The 16,550-nt window shown below is 38.2% G+C and overlaps 2 protein-coding genes across 5 annotated transcripts in view; one reads left to right on the forward strand and one right to left on the reverse strand.

The window, feature by feature from the left end:
• The first annotated feature begins 5,820 nt into the window (after positions 1 to 5,820).
• On the forward strand, positions 5,821 to 14,582 carry rint1 (RAD50 interactor 1). Of its 2 annotated transcripts, none has more exons than XM_027151283.2 (13): positions 5,821 to 6,111; positions 7,898 to 8,139; positions 8,274 to 8,447; positions 9,830 to 9,970; positions 10,228 to 10,384; positions 10,876 to 10,986; positions 11,064 to 11,289; positions 11,391 to 11,528; positions 12,119 to 12,318; positions 12,403 to 12,620; positions 12,985 to 13,165; positions 13,724 to 13,842; positions 14,063 to 14,582. In XM_027151283.2, the coding sequence occupies exons 1-13, from the start codon at positions 5,881 to 5,883 to the stop codon at positions 14,280 to 14,282; spliced, it is 2,358 nt and encodes a 785-aa protein (XP_027007084.1). In that variant the 5' UTR covers positions 5,821 to 5,880; the 3' UTR covers positions 14,283 to 14,582. The 2 variants fall into 2 exon arrangements, with proteins under 2 accessions (XP_027007084.1, XP_047660103.1); XM_047804147.1 differs by lacking the exon at positions 5,821 to 6,111 and adding an exon at positions 7,319 to 7,523.
• Positions 14,583 to 15,257: 675 nt separating this feature from the next.
• Positions 15,258 to 16,550, reverse strand: part of cfap54 (cilia and flagella associated protein 54) — a 29,128-nt gene continuing 27,835 nt past the window's right edge. For all 3 annotated transcript variants that reach the window (XM_047804144.1, XM_047804143.1, XM_047804145.1), the window contains exons 67-69: positions 16,190 to 16,355; positions 15,787 to 15,870; positions 15,258 to 15,681 (exon numbers count right to left, since the gene is read on the reverse strand). In XM_047804144.1, coding sequence (XP_047660100.1) covers positions 15,562 to 15,681; positions 15,787 to 15,870; positions 16,190 to 16,355 — 370 coding nt within the window. In that variant the 3' untranslated portion in view covers positions 15,258 to 15,561. The remainder of the gene's footprint in view (positions 15,682 to 15,786; positions 15,871 to 16,189; positions 16,356 to 16,550) is intronic.

Raw genomic sequence — 16,550 nt, forward strand, 5'->3', positions numbered from 1 at the left:
TTATGTGTGTGTGTGTGTGTGTGTGTGTGTGTGTGTGTGTGTGTGTGTGTGTGTGTGTGTGTGTGTGTGTGTATGGGATGACCGAGCTTGAACTGAACTGCATATTATTTGTATGCTTATTATTACCCATACACCGTGTATGAGTAATAATAAGCATAAAAATAATATTCTTCTTATTTATTTCATTCTAAATATGAAGATTTTAATCACTTATTTTATTCTTAATCACTTTCTGTTTGTATAGATGTTCATGTACATTCTTTCTGCAGCTGTATTGTTTCCCTGTAAATCTATGTCAATTGAGTGTATCAGTCAGACAGGCAAAGAGCACTATGAGAGTCTTATCTTGTTCAAATGTCTTTGAGTGATACAGGATATCCTTCTACACATAAATAGCCTGTTATTTCAGGTATGTGTGTGTGTGTGTGTGTGTGTGTGTGTGTGTGTGTGTGTGTGTGTGTGTGTGTGTGTGTGTGTGTGTGTGTGTGTGTGTGTGTGTGTGTGTGTGTGTGTGTGTGTTTGAGTGTGTTTATGGTGTGTGTGTGTGTGTGTGTGTTTGAGTGTGTTTATGGTGTGTGTGTGTGTGTGTGTGTGTGTGTGTGTGTGTGTGTGTGTGTGTGTGTGTGTGTGTTTATGGTGTGTGTGTGTGTGTGTGTGTGTGTGTGTGTGTGTGTGTGTGTGTGTGTGTGTGTGTGTGTGTGTGTGTGTGTGTGTGTTTATGGTGTGTGAAAATGGAAGTATGAGGTTGGAAATGCAGTGCACTGGTCTCACTGGTCTTACATTTTGATTATGTTTTTGCAGCTCCAGGGAACATTTGCTTTGAAAAGAGTAGGCCAAGAGGCAAACATCACTTCTATACACAGCACTGACTCATTTTTTTTTTGCTCTTCTTGTGTGGCCCATATCTAGGTATCTCTTTTTGCTTCCTTTTTATATTTTCTTTTATCACTTGTGTGGGCCATGAGCTTTGGTGTACATGGACAGTATGACAGCAATGACAGCCAGAGGTGAGTCAAAACTAGAAAAATATTTACCTAAGTGTTGTGAACTAAGCAGTAAGACTGATTTTTGCTGCCCTCTCCTCCCGGACAGCACATCACATGCCATTGCTTTTTTCCTAAGGGCCCAGCTTAGGAGGGCCATGGTAAATATCCAGATAAAATATGGCCCCCACCCTTTGCTTTCATGTGATCCATATGCTTTTATTATGCTGCTTTGAAAGGGGGGGAAATGATTCATGCTGCTGGCGTATGTGGCAGAGCTGCAGCTGCAGGCTGCACCTGCAGCAGAAGCAGAGTGGGAAAAACAAGCTGCCAGGCACATGCGAGGACAAACAGACCCACCCTCTCTCTGTCTCTCTCTTTCTCTCTCTCTCTCTCTCTCTCTCTCTCTCTCTCTCTCTCTCTCTCTCTCTCTCTCTCTCTCACACACACACACACACACACAAACTCACACACACATACAAGCTTCCCCACCCACTATTTCAGGCTCAACTGAGTTTTGTAAACACAAGACTAGCTCAAACTTTCTCTGCTTTACAAGTCAAATTCTACAACGAAGGAACAAAGACAGCTAACAGGACAAGGACCCTCACTTGTTTTATATTAGCTAGAATGGCTCAGTGTCATGCTGGGATGGGCATCAGAGCCTCCTCAACCTTTATGACCCACCACAATAAAAACGTTGTCATCCAGCTGCTAAAAGCTTTAATTAAAATGACACTTTACTGCAGAAAGGTCCGACAAGCACCTTTCAGCTAAAGATCAGAGGGAGCAGCGTTTATTGTTGGTTTTAGTGACGGTGGCTGTGGGTGAATGTGTCTGCTTTTCATTATGAGAGGGCTTGTTGGACTAGGCTGTTTAATTAACTGAACTGGAAACTCAAAACAGCATTGGATCAAAAGGCCACGCTACAAGAGGTCTGTACTGTGTGCCTAAGCACTGGCATTTGCTCAGAGGCTTTAATGCTTTCACTGGCATTTAGAGACACTCCAGACACAGAAGCTCATAGAGGAGCTCATACTCACAACCTGTTACCTTCCATGATGCAATACTCACACTGTCTATATATAACAAAGTAAAAACATACCTCACTAATGGGGCTATGTTTTTGCATGCCGACTTAACACGCTCTGACAGCCATAGATGCCATTAGGGGAAAAAAAAAACTTGTACACACGCACACAAATTAGTGCTTATTCTCAATCACATGCAAACAGCTGGGTAAAGAATGTGGGGGAAATACATTCCCAGTGTTTGGAACAGTGCTGCCAAGCACGCCACGGCACTAAGAGCTACTTTCCTTACACTACGGCGTTACTGTAAACGTGCCACTTTACATTATGCTTTCCCTTATCTAGCAGAAATATATTGAAATATTCAGCAAAATACATCCATTGTGTGTGTTTTTAAGTTAATTTCATTAAAAGATTTATTTAAAAATGTTGTGAGATGTCTAACTCCAAGATTCCACCTACTCATATCTGAATTATATATTTATATAATAATGCACATCTTTTGTGCTACAGGTTTATTTTGGTTATTAAATAAATGCTAAAATAATTCAGTGAACCAATTTTTACAACTATGCTGAGCAGGAAAGCAACTCAGAATGCACAAAACAGCAGCTTCCTCTCATGTCAGCCAAGAAAAGGAAACTGAGGCTACAATGAGCTTCATTCCCCAAACTCAACAGCTTAAAATTGGTCTTTTTCCAAATTACATGCACATTATATATTATATTATTAGTATTCAATGGCTGTTCACAAAAAATATTATATTAAAAATGATGTAATGTTTCTATAACATTATGTCAAATGGTTAATATATTAGATAATATTATACTGTCATACTTGTGTTTCTGTGAGCCTAATGATGTCCATCAACTAAACATGTATATATTATAGAATGTAATCTTATATAACACTACTGAGAGGTACATGAAAACTTTTTTCTTTTGTTTTTACAGCTTGACAGACCTTATAGTTAGTTTTCAAAGAGTTTACCAAATGGAAAAATCTAATGAGAAGTAGATAGTTATTTAAAAGGAAAACAAAAAACAATTTGCACAGTGTAGACAGATATAAAGCAGTATTGCTGCAGGTCTTGTGCACATTATTTGTGCCACTTTACTACAGAAACTTATTTGGTGATGGGGAAATTTTGTGTTAATTCTGTGGTTTTCACAGGCGTTCAACTGAAGGACCAGCTCTACACCCACAAACTGACAGCTGCTGCACTGAATACAAAGCATAATGGCAATACTTCTCGATTATCGTTGGTCATTGACTATTGATAGAGAAAACCAGTGTAAGAGCAAGGCCATCATCAGTGGCTATTGTGTAACAGATTCATAATTCATTGATCTGGAAGTTTTACAGTGCAAACAGGTGAAAGACACAGAGAAGCTCAGGGTACATTATGCAGCCCAAACAGCAGCCTGATTCTTAAAAATCAAGCCAGTAGGTACTGCTAAAGTAGCAGCAAATAAATCCTCCCTGAATTAGTGCGCAAGACAAGAGAGCCTGTAATGTACCATATTGGTTCTGCTGTGGACCCAAAAGGGTGGGAGTATCATGGTGTGACAGTTTATGGATGTCTCTACAGCTGTTGCTGCAGGCTAGGTTTACTTTGGCAAGAACACTCTAAGCCAAACATCCTCCAGGACTTACGTTCTTCTGCATGCCATCCAAAGCAAGCAGAGCCCTATAATATGCACATCATCCAACCTGAAACCTGTTAGGTTGTCTACAGAGAAGGTACGGAAGAAAACACAGTCGGTACTAAATCTAAATGCAAAAAAAAAAAATAAAATAAAGGAAAAGAAATCAAATGAAAGGGAAAAAAGATAATAAACACGTCAGTGTGTATTTGAGTGTATATTGTGTGTAATTGTTTAGGATACTTGAGTAACGTTGACTCAGATGAAAGAAGGTACAAAACTATCAGGACTCAGATTCAGGGACAATTTCTACCCCCAAGCTATCAAGTGTCTCAGTAACCTCATTATTAAAATGTTAAACACTATAACTCTATTGTATGCTTAGATTTTTACCCTTCACTTTGCCCGTGCTATTCTATTTTATGCCCTACTCATGTCTTCTTCTTCTTTTCCAATTTGTACATAGCAACAAGTGTGATTAAAAAAGTCAGTACATACAACTATACATCTCATTAGTCCAAACCAGATTTTATTAAAGTAAACCCACATGATTCACCTTATCAACATATGTTCAAATCAAAGTATTAGTTTCTCAAATGAACATTTTATTGTGTTTCACATAAAAAAACCCTGGGTTTTAACATATATTTATTCACCTTAAAATATATTTATTCATATGTTTGCTTTTTATTTTTTTGACTTCCAAGATCAAGACTATGACCAAAAAGTAACTACTTTTTCTTGATCATTTAAGCAATTATGCTTAAAAAGCAGAATGGACATCTTGATTGTACAGAATACTGTATATTCTGTGTGGTAACTGTAATACTTGTAGGAGGGAATGAAGGAGGGAAATGACTCACTGAAAATCAGCATGTAATGAGCATTCGGAGAGCAAAACGCAATGCTTTCTCATTCGTATGTGTGTTTTCTTACCTGTTTCCTTACAGGCTCAAGCCTTCCATAGAGATCATCCAAAAATGAAATTAGGCACTCTGTACTGTACAGACATTACTGTAGGATATTATTCCTGCTGTGCTTTCAGTGAAGGAAAAATTCACTGTGGTTCTGTGGCTTTTGATTTATCCAGCACATTTTTTCAGCCAGCTACCAAAACAAAGGAGGAGCTGGTCAAGCAAATAGATCAAGCTGGTAAATGTAAACAATTTCTGAATTTATTTATTCATCTATAGTACTTGCAGTAAATTCAGAACAAGAATGATGAGTCTGAGGTGGGAATAAACCCAGAATGGCACATGATTCAATCACTTTACAGGGCTCTCGAGTCGTCGTCGTCGTCGTGTGTGTGTGTGTGTGTGTGTGTGTGTGTGTGTGTGTGTGTGTGTGTGTGTGTGAGAGAGAGAGAGAGAGAGAGAGAGAGAGAGAGAGAGAGAGAGAGAGAGAGAGAGAGATATTATTACTGTTGTTGTTTATTGTCAGTGTTTGTTGCCTTTTTGGACTCCTTTATCCTTTGTAATGTTGCTCCCATTCAAAACAGTTCGGCTCAAGCCCAGCCATTTTTAGAGTCATGATTGAGGACATGATTTTTTGTTCAAACCGACCATCGAAAATACCCTAATGAATATTTTTTTTTTCCATTGGTCGTTGCGTTAAATCTTACCCATATACAATAGTGCTATTTTCTGATTGGCTATTGTGTAGCCTCTTTTTTGATTGGCTGATAAGTGTCAGGCTCGACTAACTCCAGGAGAGACACGCTTGATTCCTGCCCGGTTCCTGACACAGCGGTGCGGACTGATACATTTTGGGCGCTGCGGCATATTAAATATATGATAGATATTCAAAACGTTTTTCTGCGTGAGAAATACAATGTGTGGTAGGAGAGCGTGACAAAAGACCCAAATGCGTGACTGTCACTCTCAATGCGTGATACTTGACAGCCCTGACTTTATCACCTTTATACTAGGTAATCTGCCTATCAGCATAGTTTAGGGAGATCAAAAGAGAGTAAGTGTTGTGCATGCAAAATTACCTCCTCCCTATGAATAAGTTGAAAGAAAATAGCTCAAAATGAATAGTTAATCAAAACGTTTATTTCTAAAATACTTGGACTTTTTCAAGCTGGCTGAAGAAATTTTTTTTTTTTGCTGTAGTGCACATGTTTAATTCTAGCAGTACTGCACTACAGCCTCGCGACCGACAGAGTGCGTGCGCGTACTTGGTGTCAGTTGATGACGTGGTACGTTAAGCGGGGGCAAGATGGCGGCGCCCGCAAAAGATCATAATAATAGTAATAACACTGATGTTTGTATGCCCGAGTTATTAAATGAGAATAATTCTGATACTAAACATGCATCATATGACGGAATCTGGACGGATTATGTGGGTGAAGTGGTGGAGAGAGAAATTGGTGGAGATCTAAAATCACTGAGAAAAGTCAAAGGGCTTCTTGAGAAACTGACAGCAGAGAACAAAGTGTTAGAGGAGCAGGTAAGACATGCGGGTCTCCTAACACACTTATAACACACAAAACGTTGTGTAGGTGTTTTGGATCTTTCATTAAAAAAATTTAAAAAAAAACTTCATTACACTGTATTCCACCCTACTGTTAGTCAAGTCAAGAAGCTTTTATTGTCATTTCAGAATCAGAATCAGGTTTATTGGCCAAGGAATTTGGTTCCAGCTCTTTGTGACTCTCAAAAGTACAGACATACATAACACTATACCATACAAGACAAGAATATACAGACATAAATAACATTATACTATACAAGAATATACAGACATAAAAAACATTATACTATACAAGACAAAACAGACATAAATAACATTATACTATACAAGACAAGACAAAAACAGACATAAATAACATTATACTATACAAGCTAATACAGACTACTGTATACAAGACTCTGGACTGTCACTTTAACTCTTGACTTGCACAGCACAGTGCCACTTTATACACACCGTACTGCACATGGACACTTTAAGGACAATCATAAAACGCATTTATGTATATACACTATTTTTCTCACATATTTTAATATTTTCATATTTTATATAGTTCTTATATAGTTTATACTTTATTTATCTACCTCCTTTTGGTTTAATTTATTTATTTATTTATTTATTTATTATTATTATGATTATTATTATTATTATTATTATTATTATTATTATTATTATTATTATTATTATTATCCCAAATCGCATTCCTTTTTCCTTTTATGCTTGAATACCGGACGGTTGTAAAAAGCACTGCATGTCGTACTTTGTATGTATGTGTATGTGACAAATAAAATTTGATTTGTTATATATATTTCAACCATATATAGCTGTTGAAGTATGCAGTGAAATGAGACAATGTTTCTCCAGGATTATGGTGCTACATAAAACAAAGCCAGAGATAAGGACTTAATAAGTTCGTCCTAGATTCATAAAGTGCAACCTGGTGCAAATAGTGTTATATACAGAGCAATATACAGTTTGTCAATCGTAAAATATTTGCGTTGAGACTGTTTAGAAGAGCTGCAGTGATCTGTCCTGATTATTAATTAACAATTAATTATTCATCACTGTGTTCATTTGAATACAAGGCATATAACAATCACAATAAGTACAATTATATGTAATAATTTGTGTATTAATCTCTTCGTTCATTCTCAGTAACAGTTTGATCCTGATTAGGGTACATTTGAAGCCTATCCCAGAAAACTGGGTGTGAGGGAATACACCATGGCTGGGATGGCAGTCCATTGCCGCACACCTTGTACACATGCATTTACAGTGCATACACATTCACACCTAGGGCCATGTGGAGAATGTGCAAACCAGTGAACAAACAGTAACCCAAGATCAGGATCGAATAAAGGACTCTCCACCACACTGCCCAGATGTTTAAAGTAAAAGAATCTAAAATAGTATTTTGCCATCATTATTCTATACGTTTATGTAGGGAACGAGACTGTAGAATGGTTAATTTTCTTCTTTACACTGTCAGGTGTTCTGCTGTTTTCTTTAGCCTGTAGGATATAGTTAAACCAATGAAAGATAAGATTTAGGATATAATAATTAATTACAGTCCAGAGATGTACAATAAGCCAGCACTGTGTGGTATGTAATGAGAATAACTGTACCATCTTGCAAGGTATTAGAATAGCTGACTGAAATGGTACAGCAGTATTAGGTCAGACTTGACACGTTTTTTTGTTTTTTTTAAACAAAGAGATAAAATGAAATAATGCATGTTTAATTTTGTTGGTGCTCATCTGTACAGGTGGAGACTGTATCAAGCTCAGTACCTTTGCGTGTATCAGCTGCACTTGCTGATGCCGAGGAGTCCTGGTCCAAACTGGAGACTTTACTTCAGAGAGAGAGAGTCCTGTCCAACACGCTGCAGCAGCATCTCCAGGGAGCACAGAGCTGGGCTGACAGCCTTGGACAAACTCTTGGAGAGCTAGACACACTGGAAAGACACATGAAATACCTCCAGTGCTTGTCCAGGATCGAAGAGCTCAGGTAGTAAATGTATCAGCTGTAGGTCTACACATACAATGTTGCTATGTATACATGCATTTATATTTACTTTCCTGCTGCATCACAAACTAAGCTGTACATTGCACAGTGGTGATCTTTTATTTGTGTGCAAACAGTGACAGCATTCAGCAATTCCTGATGACTAACAATGTCTGGGAGGCAATTGGTGAAGTAGGCAACATGGCCACTCTGGACATGGGTCTTAAAGATTCAGGCTGCACCCACCTCCAAGCATTCCTTAGAGAAACATTGCACTTCTGGCATAAGATCCTGAAAGACAAACTCTCAAGGTATTAATCATTTTCAGAATATAATGATATACATTGAATATATTTTTAAATCAGAACTACTATTCAATCATCTACTGTTGATTTTTTTCCCTCCATTGGAAAATTTGGCACAAGGATATTTGAAAAATGCTTTTATTTAAGGTTCCAGCTGAACTGATATGATATTGTTGCTGGTTGGTTATGGCGCACTATATATTCACATACTCAAATCATGTCAAGACAAGCTTTTATTGTCATTTCAACCATATATAGCTGTTGCAGTACACAGTGAAGTGAGACGATGTTTCTCCAGGATCATAGTGCTACATAAAACAAAGACAGGGCTAAGGACTTAGTAAGTTACATAAAGTACATAAAGTGCATCTGTGTAACCTGGTGCAAACAGAGCAGGACAAGACAAACAAGACAGATAAGACAGAGCGGGACAAAAGACAGTGCAAACAAAAAATTACAAGACAATACAAAAAAGACAATACACAAAAGACAATGAACAGAAATAGCACCGACCGCAATATTGCGTGCTGTAATACTATAATGAACACAGTTTTATAGCAGCAGGTCTCTGAGATAATGTAAAGAATTGTTCAAACGACTGAAACGTTAGACAGTATGTGCAAGGAGCTAAAAAGTGTGCAAAAACAGCATGTAAACAGGTTGCTGGATGTAAACAGCATGTAAACAGGTTGATGGATGGATGTTGGAAGTGTATGTATATGGTTTAGGTCTGTGCAGTCCATACAGGTGATGTGCGTGTGTATGTTGTGCTCAGAACAGTTCAGTTTCAGTTATTAAGGAAATACAATACTGTGAATAAAAAAGGCAAGTCGAAAATTTGCAGATTTTTTGGTTTGGGGCACAAACATGATGTGCTACATTTATTAGACAAAGATCATGGACAGTACCTTATCATTTTTCTAGCCTATTTAATGCACATTTCTAGTTTTCTGAAATCTGTGTATTATTATATTATTTTAATTATAACTCAGCCTGCACAAGTCATGAGATTTACTTGATTTTTTAATATGTACCAGGTCAAACATTGATCTGTTCAAGTTCATTCATGTTTTTTAGCAAGTACAAAACCGGAATCTTTTTAATTTTATCAAAGTGTGGTTTTGTCTATTTGATAATGCTGATACAATTTAAAAACTTTGCAAATGGAAGTTTTTGGTTAGTATTTTGCTGTAGCTAATATGAACCAATGAAACAAAGAGCTTAACTGTTGAATGTAACAGTGTTGTTTTTGCAATAGGGTGCAGACAGTTTTACTTGACTCACTGTGACTGTAGAACCATAACTAGAACACTAAGATCTGTTGTGTGGGTCTGTTCTTGTTTTTGTTTTTGCATTGGATGTCCTAGCACTGTTTCCCTTAATTTCAGTGATTTTGAGGAGGTGCTGACGCAGCTGCACTGGCCAATAGTGTCTCCTCCGACACAGTCTCTCTCTCCGCTGCCCAATGCTCAGGAGCTCGGCAGCCAATTGGAGCTGCTCGTTTCTCAGCTCATCTCCCTGCAGACGTCGTATCCGCTGTGCTAAACACACAAACACACACTTATTCAACACATCTACACTAATTATATATAATAGTACACTGTAACAAATTGTAAATACTCACTCTGTGAATCACTGTCCTAGTCAATTTAACACTTTGTTTTTCAGTAATGCATTAGTTCAATGTTTGTCTCATGGAAATTTATAAGTAATTGTAAAACCAGAATTGAAATGTTACAGTTAATTGGCAAGAGTTGTCAGAATTTTTGCCTTTAACCCATCACAGCGATGACCTTATATCAGAGAAGAAGGAGGTTCCCATCCACCCCGGCCAGCCTCAGGGCCCACCGCTCTCACTTCCTGTTCAGATCATGCTGCAGCCTCTCAGTAAGAGGTTCAGGTATCACTTCACTGGGAACCGGCAGACCAACTCGCTAAGCAAGGTTGGAACAAGTAATCCTTTAAAAACCATAGAGTATTATCATGTAAAACAGAAGTTTTCTAAAAAAAAAAAAAAAAAAAAAGATGTTCAAATAACATCAGTTTATGTCACAAAAGAGCTTTGGGGCTTTGAATAGATTGCATATGATATATGAATTATTAAAGCAAATATAACTGCAAAATCTGTGCTAAGCTAACTAGTCAGTCTGACATGAAGTTATAGAAAAGTATATCAGAATTTGGTTATTTAAACATAACACAGAAGCAAAAAAGGAACAAAGTTCTAATTCACGTTTGTAATAGGATATAGTTTTTAACAGTTTGCCTACTGTGTATAAGTTGTACATCAGGGATTTGATTAAAGATACAACTTTCTTTAAAGCTTAATGTTTTTTTTAGCAGTCACCATATGTCTTCTGCTATTAACCATGTACTATAGCTCTGAAAAACAAACGTTACGAAATACTAACTGTAGTCGTCTATCCACATACAGCCAGAGTGGTATCTGACTCAGGTCCTCATGTGGATGGGCCACAATTCCAGCTTCATGGAGGAGAAGATTCAGCCCATTTTTGACCGTGGAAATGCCAAAGTCAATGCAAAGGTAAGACAAGTTTAATATGTTATGTTTCACCCACAGCATGGGTCAGATACATGTGTAGTCCTTCCTGTGTTTATTAGGTAGAGCTGTGCAGAGGGCTCCTTACTCTGGTGCTTGACAAACTGGCTCAGGATGCCCAACGGCTATTCTATGACGATGCTCTCTTCTGCCACCTGGTGGATGAGGTGCTGCAGTTTGAGAAGGAGCTGCGCACTACACACTCCTTCCCCAGCAAGTACTCTGGAGCCCTGCACATACTGCTGGAGGAGAACGTCTTTCAGAAGTGGCTCAGTGTGGAGAGAAAGAGTGAGACCTTTAAAAGTGTAACTGAAGACTCATACTGGAGTTTACCGGAGCACTGTAATTGTAGTTTTAAAAGAAATAAACCTGTTTGTGTTGATTTTTAGTGGCACTGGAGAAGGTGGATGCCATGTTGTCTACAGAGGGGGCCTGGAGCTCTCAATACAAAGACATCTCCGATATGGATGAGCTGAAAGCACCAGACTGTGCAGAGACTTTTATGACTTTACTTCTGGTCATCACAGGTACAAGCTATTTATTTATATTAACATTATTGTGTTAAGGTAAAATAATTTATTCTGGTTTTCTAATGTTTTGTCAATATAGAGTATAGTAAAATACCAGTTAGTGTGCCTTTGATTAGGCACAGAACTGTCAGGTATGTCCCTATAGGAACAAAGCTAAAGAAAGCTGTGTGCTACTTAGAGCAGTTTTCTAAGGGTGTATGGTGTTTTCCTTATGCTGTTTATTAACTCTCTTTTATGTGGTGCATACCTCTATCTATGTAAAGCACACTAAATTACCTTTGTTTATGAAATGGTATACAAATGAACTTCATCTTGCCTGGTACAGTAACACAAAATAACAATAATAGTATTAAAATTTGTTTATTCATTCTTTCATCGTTAGTAACTACAGTATGTTCAGAATGTCATTATACCTGTACATGTCATTATCTGAGGATGTTTTACCATTAGGTTTTCATACACACCAAATTCTTTTTCATTTTTTATATGATATATTAGTGGATTGTTTAAGAAATTACATCCAAACCAGCATGTCATATCAGAATCCGTATTTTCCTACCCAGCTCCAACACATTTGACCTTTTCAGATCGATATCGGTCCCTGCCATGCCCTCGAGCTCAGCTCAGCTTCCTGGGTCTACAAAGAGAGCTGGTGGATGATTTCCGCATCCGTCTCACTCAAGTGATGAAGGAAGAGTCCCGGCAGCCACTGGGCGCTCGTTATTGTGCCATCCTGAATGCTGCCAACTACATATCTACAGTTCTCAGTGACTGGAGTGACAACGTGGTTAGTGTTCTTCATGCCCATTTTTTTTTCAAAGTAATGGAATTAGGAAATTAATATGTCTCTCTATTGCTCTTGTTTTCTCAGTTCTTCCTGCAGTTGCAGCAGGTAGCCGTGTCAGTCGGGGATGAGGTGTTGGGGCCTCTCGGAGCTACAGAGAGTGGACGTCTGGCCTCCCTGGAGGGCTCCCTGTTTGAAGAACTGCTCTCACTACTTGAAAGACTGAAAGGAGACATGTTGGGCCGTCTGCTGGATGCAGTTATGAGAGATGTGAAGGAAAAAGCTCAGCCTTACTGCAGGGACAGGTATTGTACAGCAAATAGCTGTATGTATGTATGAGCATGTGGGATTTTGACAAAAAATGAATAACTGTAATGATGTAATAAATAATAATTGAAATCCATGTCATATGCAGTGACCAGTAAAATCATGTTTGCACTGTGTAATTCCCAAGTTTGCTCCAAAAGGTTTTATTAATATTGTAGTTATGATATAAACATATTAAATATATATATTTCTGCATTCATTTTGGATCAGTCTTTTGTTGGTATAATTATTAGTAGATGAATACTATATATTTATTTATTTGTGGTGGCCAGAAAACACTGAAAACAAACAACTACCAAGTCTCTGTGTAGATGTCAACTGAATGTAACGTGTGTATTGCAGGTGGATCTCTTTGCCGTCACAATGTGACCAGACTATCATGTCATTGTCCAGCTCTGCGTGTCCCATGCTGCTGTGCCTAAGGGATCACCTGCTCCAGCTGCAGCAGCTGCTGTGTCTGCCTCTGTTCCAGATGTTCTGGCAGGGCCTGGCAGAGAGGCTTGACCTCTTCCTCTATCAGGATGTCAGTCTCACTTTGCAATATCTCTGCATTTATATTAACATGTCGTTTTTTTTAAATAATACATTTACATAAGACCTGATTATCCCAGATGTAAAAATAAAAATTTAAAACTTGATTTTGTTCAGGGAATATGTGTGTGGGGGGGAGGGTGTAGTTTGTTGAAGTATAAGCAGCTATAAGCTTACCATTTTTCTTAGAAACATCAGAGGTGGCAAAATCTACTGTATTTATTTTTCTCTGGAAATCTTGAGTAAGTTAGGCTGAGGCTTTGACCTCTGTACTTTATTTCACTATAAAATGGATCGCTGCCTGTTGTTAAGTAGAGATATTAAAAGGAAAGAAAAGAATTAGCTATTTTGTTCCTTTGCATATTATTGACTTTCTATATTCTGTTTTTAATCTGTAAGCAATGCTGGCATCTCTGTTAGATCAATCTAATAGCTGAACTAAAGAAAACTTGCCAGTCTTAGGATTTAGAGTTTGAGGAATTGTGTAAATTTCGTGTTTGTTTAAGCCAACGTATTAATAGATGTACTTCTTGTTTCTGTGTGTTCACAGGTGATCCTGTACAACCACTTTAATGAAGGTGGTGCTGCACAGCTCCAGTTTGACATGACCAGAAACTTGTTTCCATTGTTTGGGCACTATTGCAAGAGACCTGAGAATTTTTTTAAACAGTGAGTTTGGTAGAAAAAATTACAGCCAGCTTCACACTCACTTGAAAGAAAAGGAATTAGCCCAGTGCCTTTATAAATCAGGCAAAGAAGAAAATAAATTAATTTTGTTTAAAACATCAGTAATCAATATTCCATTTGAGTTTGTATTAAAGTACACAAACCTAGTGCTATTACTGAAGGCTCCGCAACTAACCCAATTCCCTGTCTATCTATGTGCCAGTGTGAAAGAGGCCTGCATTATCCTGAATCTAAAGGTCGGACCGGCTCTGTTGCTGTGTGACGTGCTGAAGCAGGAGGAGGAACCAGGAGAGGAAGAGGCCTCCCTGAGACACCAGCAACCCACACCTGAGTCAGCTCTGAATGAGTTGGGGGTGTATAAACTGGCCCCAGAAGATGCACAGATCCTCCTGAATCTGCGATCTGCCTGGCTCAACCACTGAGCGATGAAGTCTGACTAAATCAACATCACTGACCCTTCAACACAGAAACACACAGCTGGACAAACAACAGTCTTACATGCTTGCTAAATCTGATCTAAAGAAATTAAGCACTTCTAATACAAATGGGGTAGCAACGACAAAATTCTCAACCCTGATGTATCTTTATACCCAGTCTAAACATTAGAAGGTCTGAATATGTTGAGATTGCTGTTTTAAGCGATCCTATTAATCTATAATCTGTATAGCAATGTAATGAATGTGCATTTGAAACTCTAATAAATTCACAGTGGATGTGACTCATTTTTTATTTATTTGGCATTAAATCTATTTTAAATTATAAAGCAATAATCCAGATTTTTTAACTATACAGATGAATAATAATCCAGATTTTTTAACTATATACCAAATACATTTGTTTCCCTGTACTGAAAAAAGTGTGAACAGAGAAAAACCCTTTACACATAACATTTATTAGATGAGTTTTAAGCAAACCAGGTCTCCTTTTTTCAGCGTAAATGAAATTTAAATTTTATTTGTCACATACATAAACCATACACTGTATGACGTAGTGAAATGTGTTTTACGACTGTTCCTTGTAGTAAAAAGAAATACAATAAAAAATGAAAATAAAAAATGTAGGTGCAATTAGAAGGATAAATAAAGAAAAATAAACATACATCTATGAATCTGTAGTTAAAGGTGGGGCGCAGGACGTGGGGTGTGTCTTCTCAATATGCAGCAGAGAGAGTGTTCAGTGCACATGTCTGACATTAGCAGAAAGCGACTGAAACTTTGACATGGCAGATACCTGCTGTTACCTCTGCCTCGGTTTCTAGATGTTGAACGTCGTCTTCCGCGTGAAACGGAGCTAAACCTTTCATGGTACAACACACAGTACGACAAAACACATTTGTATTACCATAGTATTACTCATTGAGTTCATTTACTGATAAAAATATCCCCTCGGCCAGCCGCCCCAGCAGGTTCCGCCATAATAGTTGCCTGGGTTACGTATGTATGTGTGGGGCGGATCTATCAAAAGAGGGGTGACACCCATTTGGGTTAGGGGTGTGTTTGTTTTGGTGATTTCAAATGTCAACACTGGCTTTCAAACATCGTGCACCCCACCTTTAAAGGACACAATAAGGATAAATACAAAAAAGTAAGAGTAAAAAAAAACGATGATAGTCACACACATGCTACTGATCCAAAAGAGAGTAGTTTCAGACTAGAGTATGTCTTTAAGTTTAAATTCCTCTTTGGAGTCTCTGGGTAGTCGTCAGATGAGAAGAGAAAAGAGCCAGTCGCATAGTGCTCTGTCCTCCAAAGTGGCTCCTGAGGCAGGGTTAAAGCAACGTTCCAGGTCACACAAGATCTGAACACTTGGCTCAAAGGGTACCTGAAACACAAACAATGAAACTTGTCAAAACAGATGCACACTCAGCTGACTCCAATAATGCATGAGGTTCTCTGGAGGTATGCAGAAGATCTAGACGCTGCCTACCTTTGTGATGGGATTTGTTTTTAAATCAGGCTTCAGCAGATTTCTTATCTCAGTACACACATGCGTGGTTTTCTTTACGAGAATCTGATAACAGAAACAGCCACAAGCATGTTACTGACTTGTGAAAGGAATATATCGAATATATGACTTTTTTATTCAAACCCCCCTTCAGAAACTACTCATTAATTGTCATTGGGGTTGGTAGGTCTGTAACTGTTCAACTCAGGTTTCTTAAATCTTTTTCACAATGATCTGTGTGCAGAATTATTTAGACTTGATACCACATGTTCAATTAAATGATTCAATTCTTCAAAACCACTATAAACACTGGCTTCTAATTGAATAAGTAGAATTGTCTGGTAAATGTGCTTATTAAGAACATAGCTAGAATGATTTTATTCACCTGTTGCTGTGTGATGGTGCTGGCTTTATCAGGGGTCTCGCTGTCATGTTCACTCTCCTGTATGCAGCTGACAGAGGTGGTCAAGCTGGTTGAAGAGCCTGACACACTCACATCCACCTCAGTCTCCACACAGACCGAGATCAGATGAGCATGTAGAGCTTTCAAACTGCAAGTATAGGGAACGAGAATGTGCAAAGCTTGGAATGGACAGTTTTAATAGATTCATACATTTTCTACCGCTTATCCGAACTTCTCGGGTCACGAGGAGCCTGTGCCTATCTCAGGCATCATCGGGCATCAAGGCAGGATACACCTTGGACGGAGTGCCAATCACAGGGCACACACACTCTCATTCACTCAC

Source organism: Tachysurus fulvidraco, chromosome 19 (assembly GCF_022655615.1).
Source record: "Tachysurus fulvidraco isolate hzauxx_2018 chromosome 19, HZAU_PFXX_2.0, whole genome shotgun sequence".
Classification (NCBI taxonomy): domain Eukaryota; kingdom Metazoa; phylum Chordata; class Actinopteri; order Siluriformes; family Bagridae; genus Tachysurus; species Tachysurus fulvidraco.

What these genes read in the sequence shown, in the direction of transcription:
- rint1 (XM_027151283.2), top strand. Translation starts at nt 5,881, where the DNA reads ATGGCGGCGCCCGCAAAAGATCATAATAATAGTAATAACACTGATGTT. An exon ending in CTCATCTCCCTGCAGACGTC is followed by an intron (nt 9,971 to 10,227) that starts GTATCCGCTGTG and finishes AACCCATCACAG; the next exon opens with CGATGACCTTATATCAGAGA. An exon ending in ACCTCTTCCTCTATCAGGAT is followed by an intron (nt 13,166 to 13,723) that starts GTCAGTCTCACT and finishes GTGTGTTCACAG; the next exon opens with GTGATCCTGTACAACCACTT.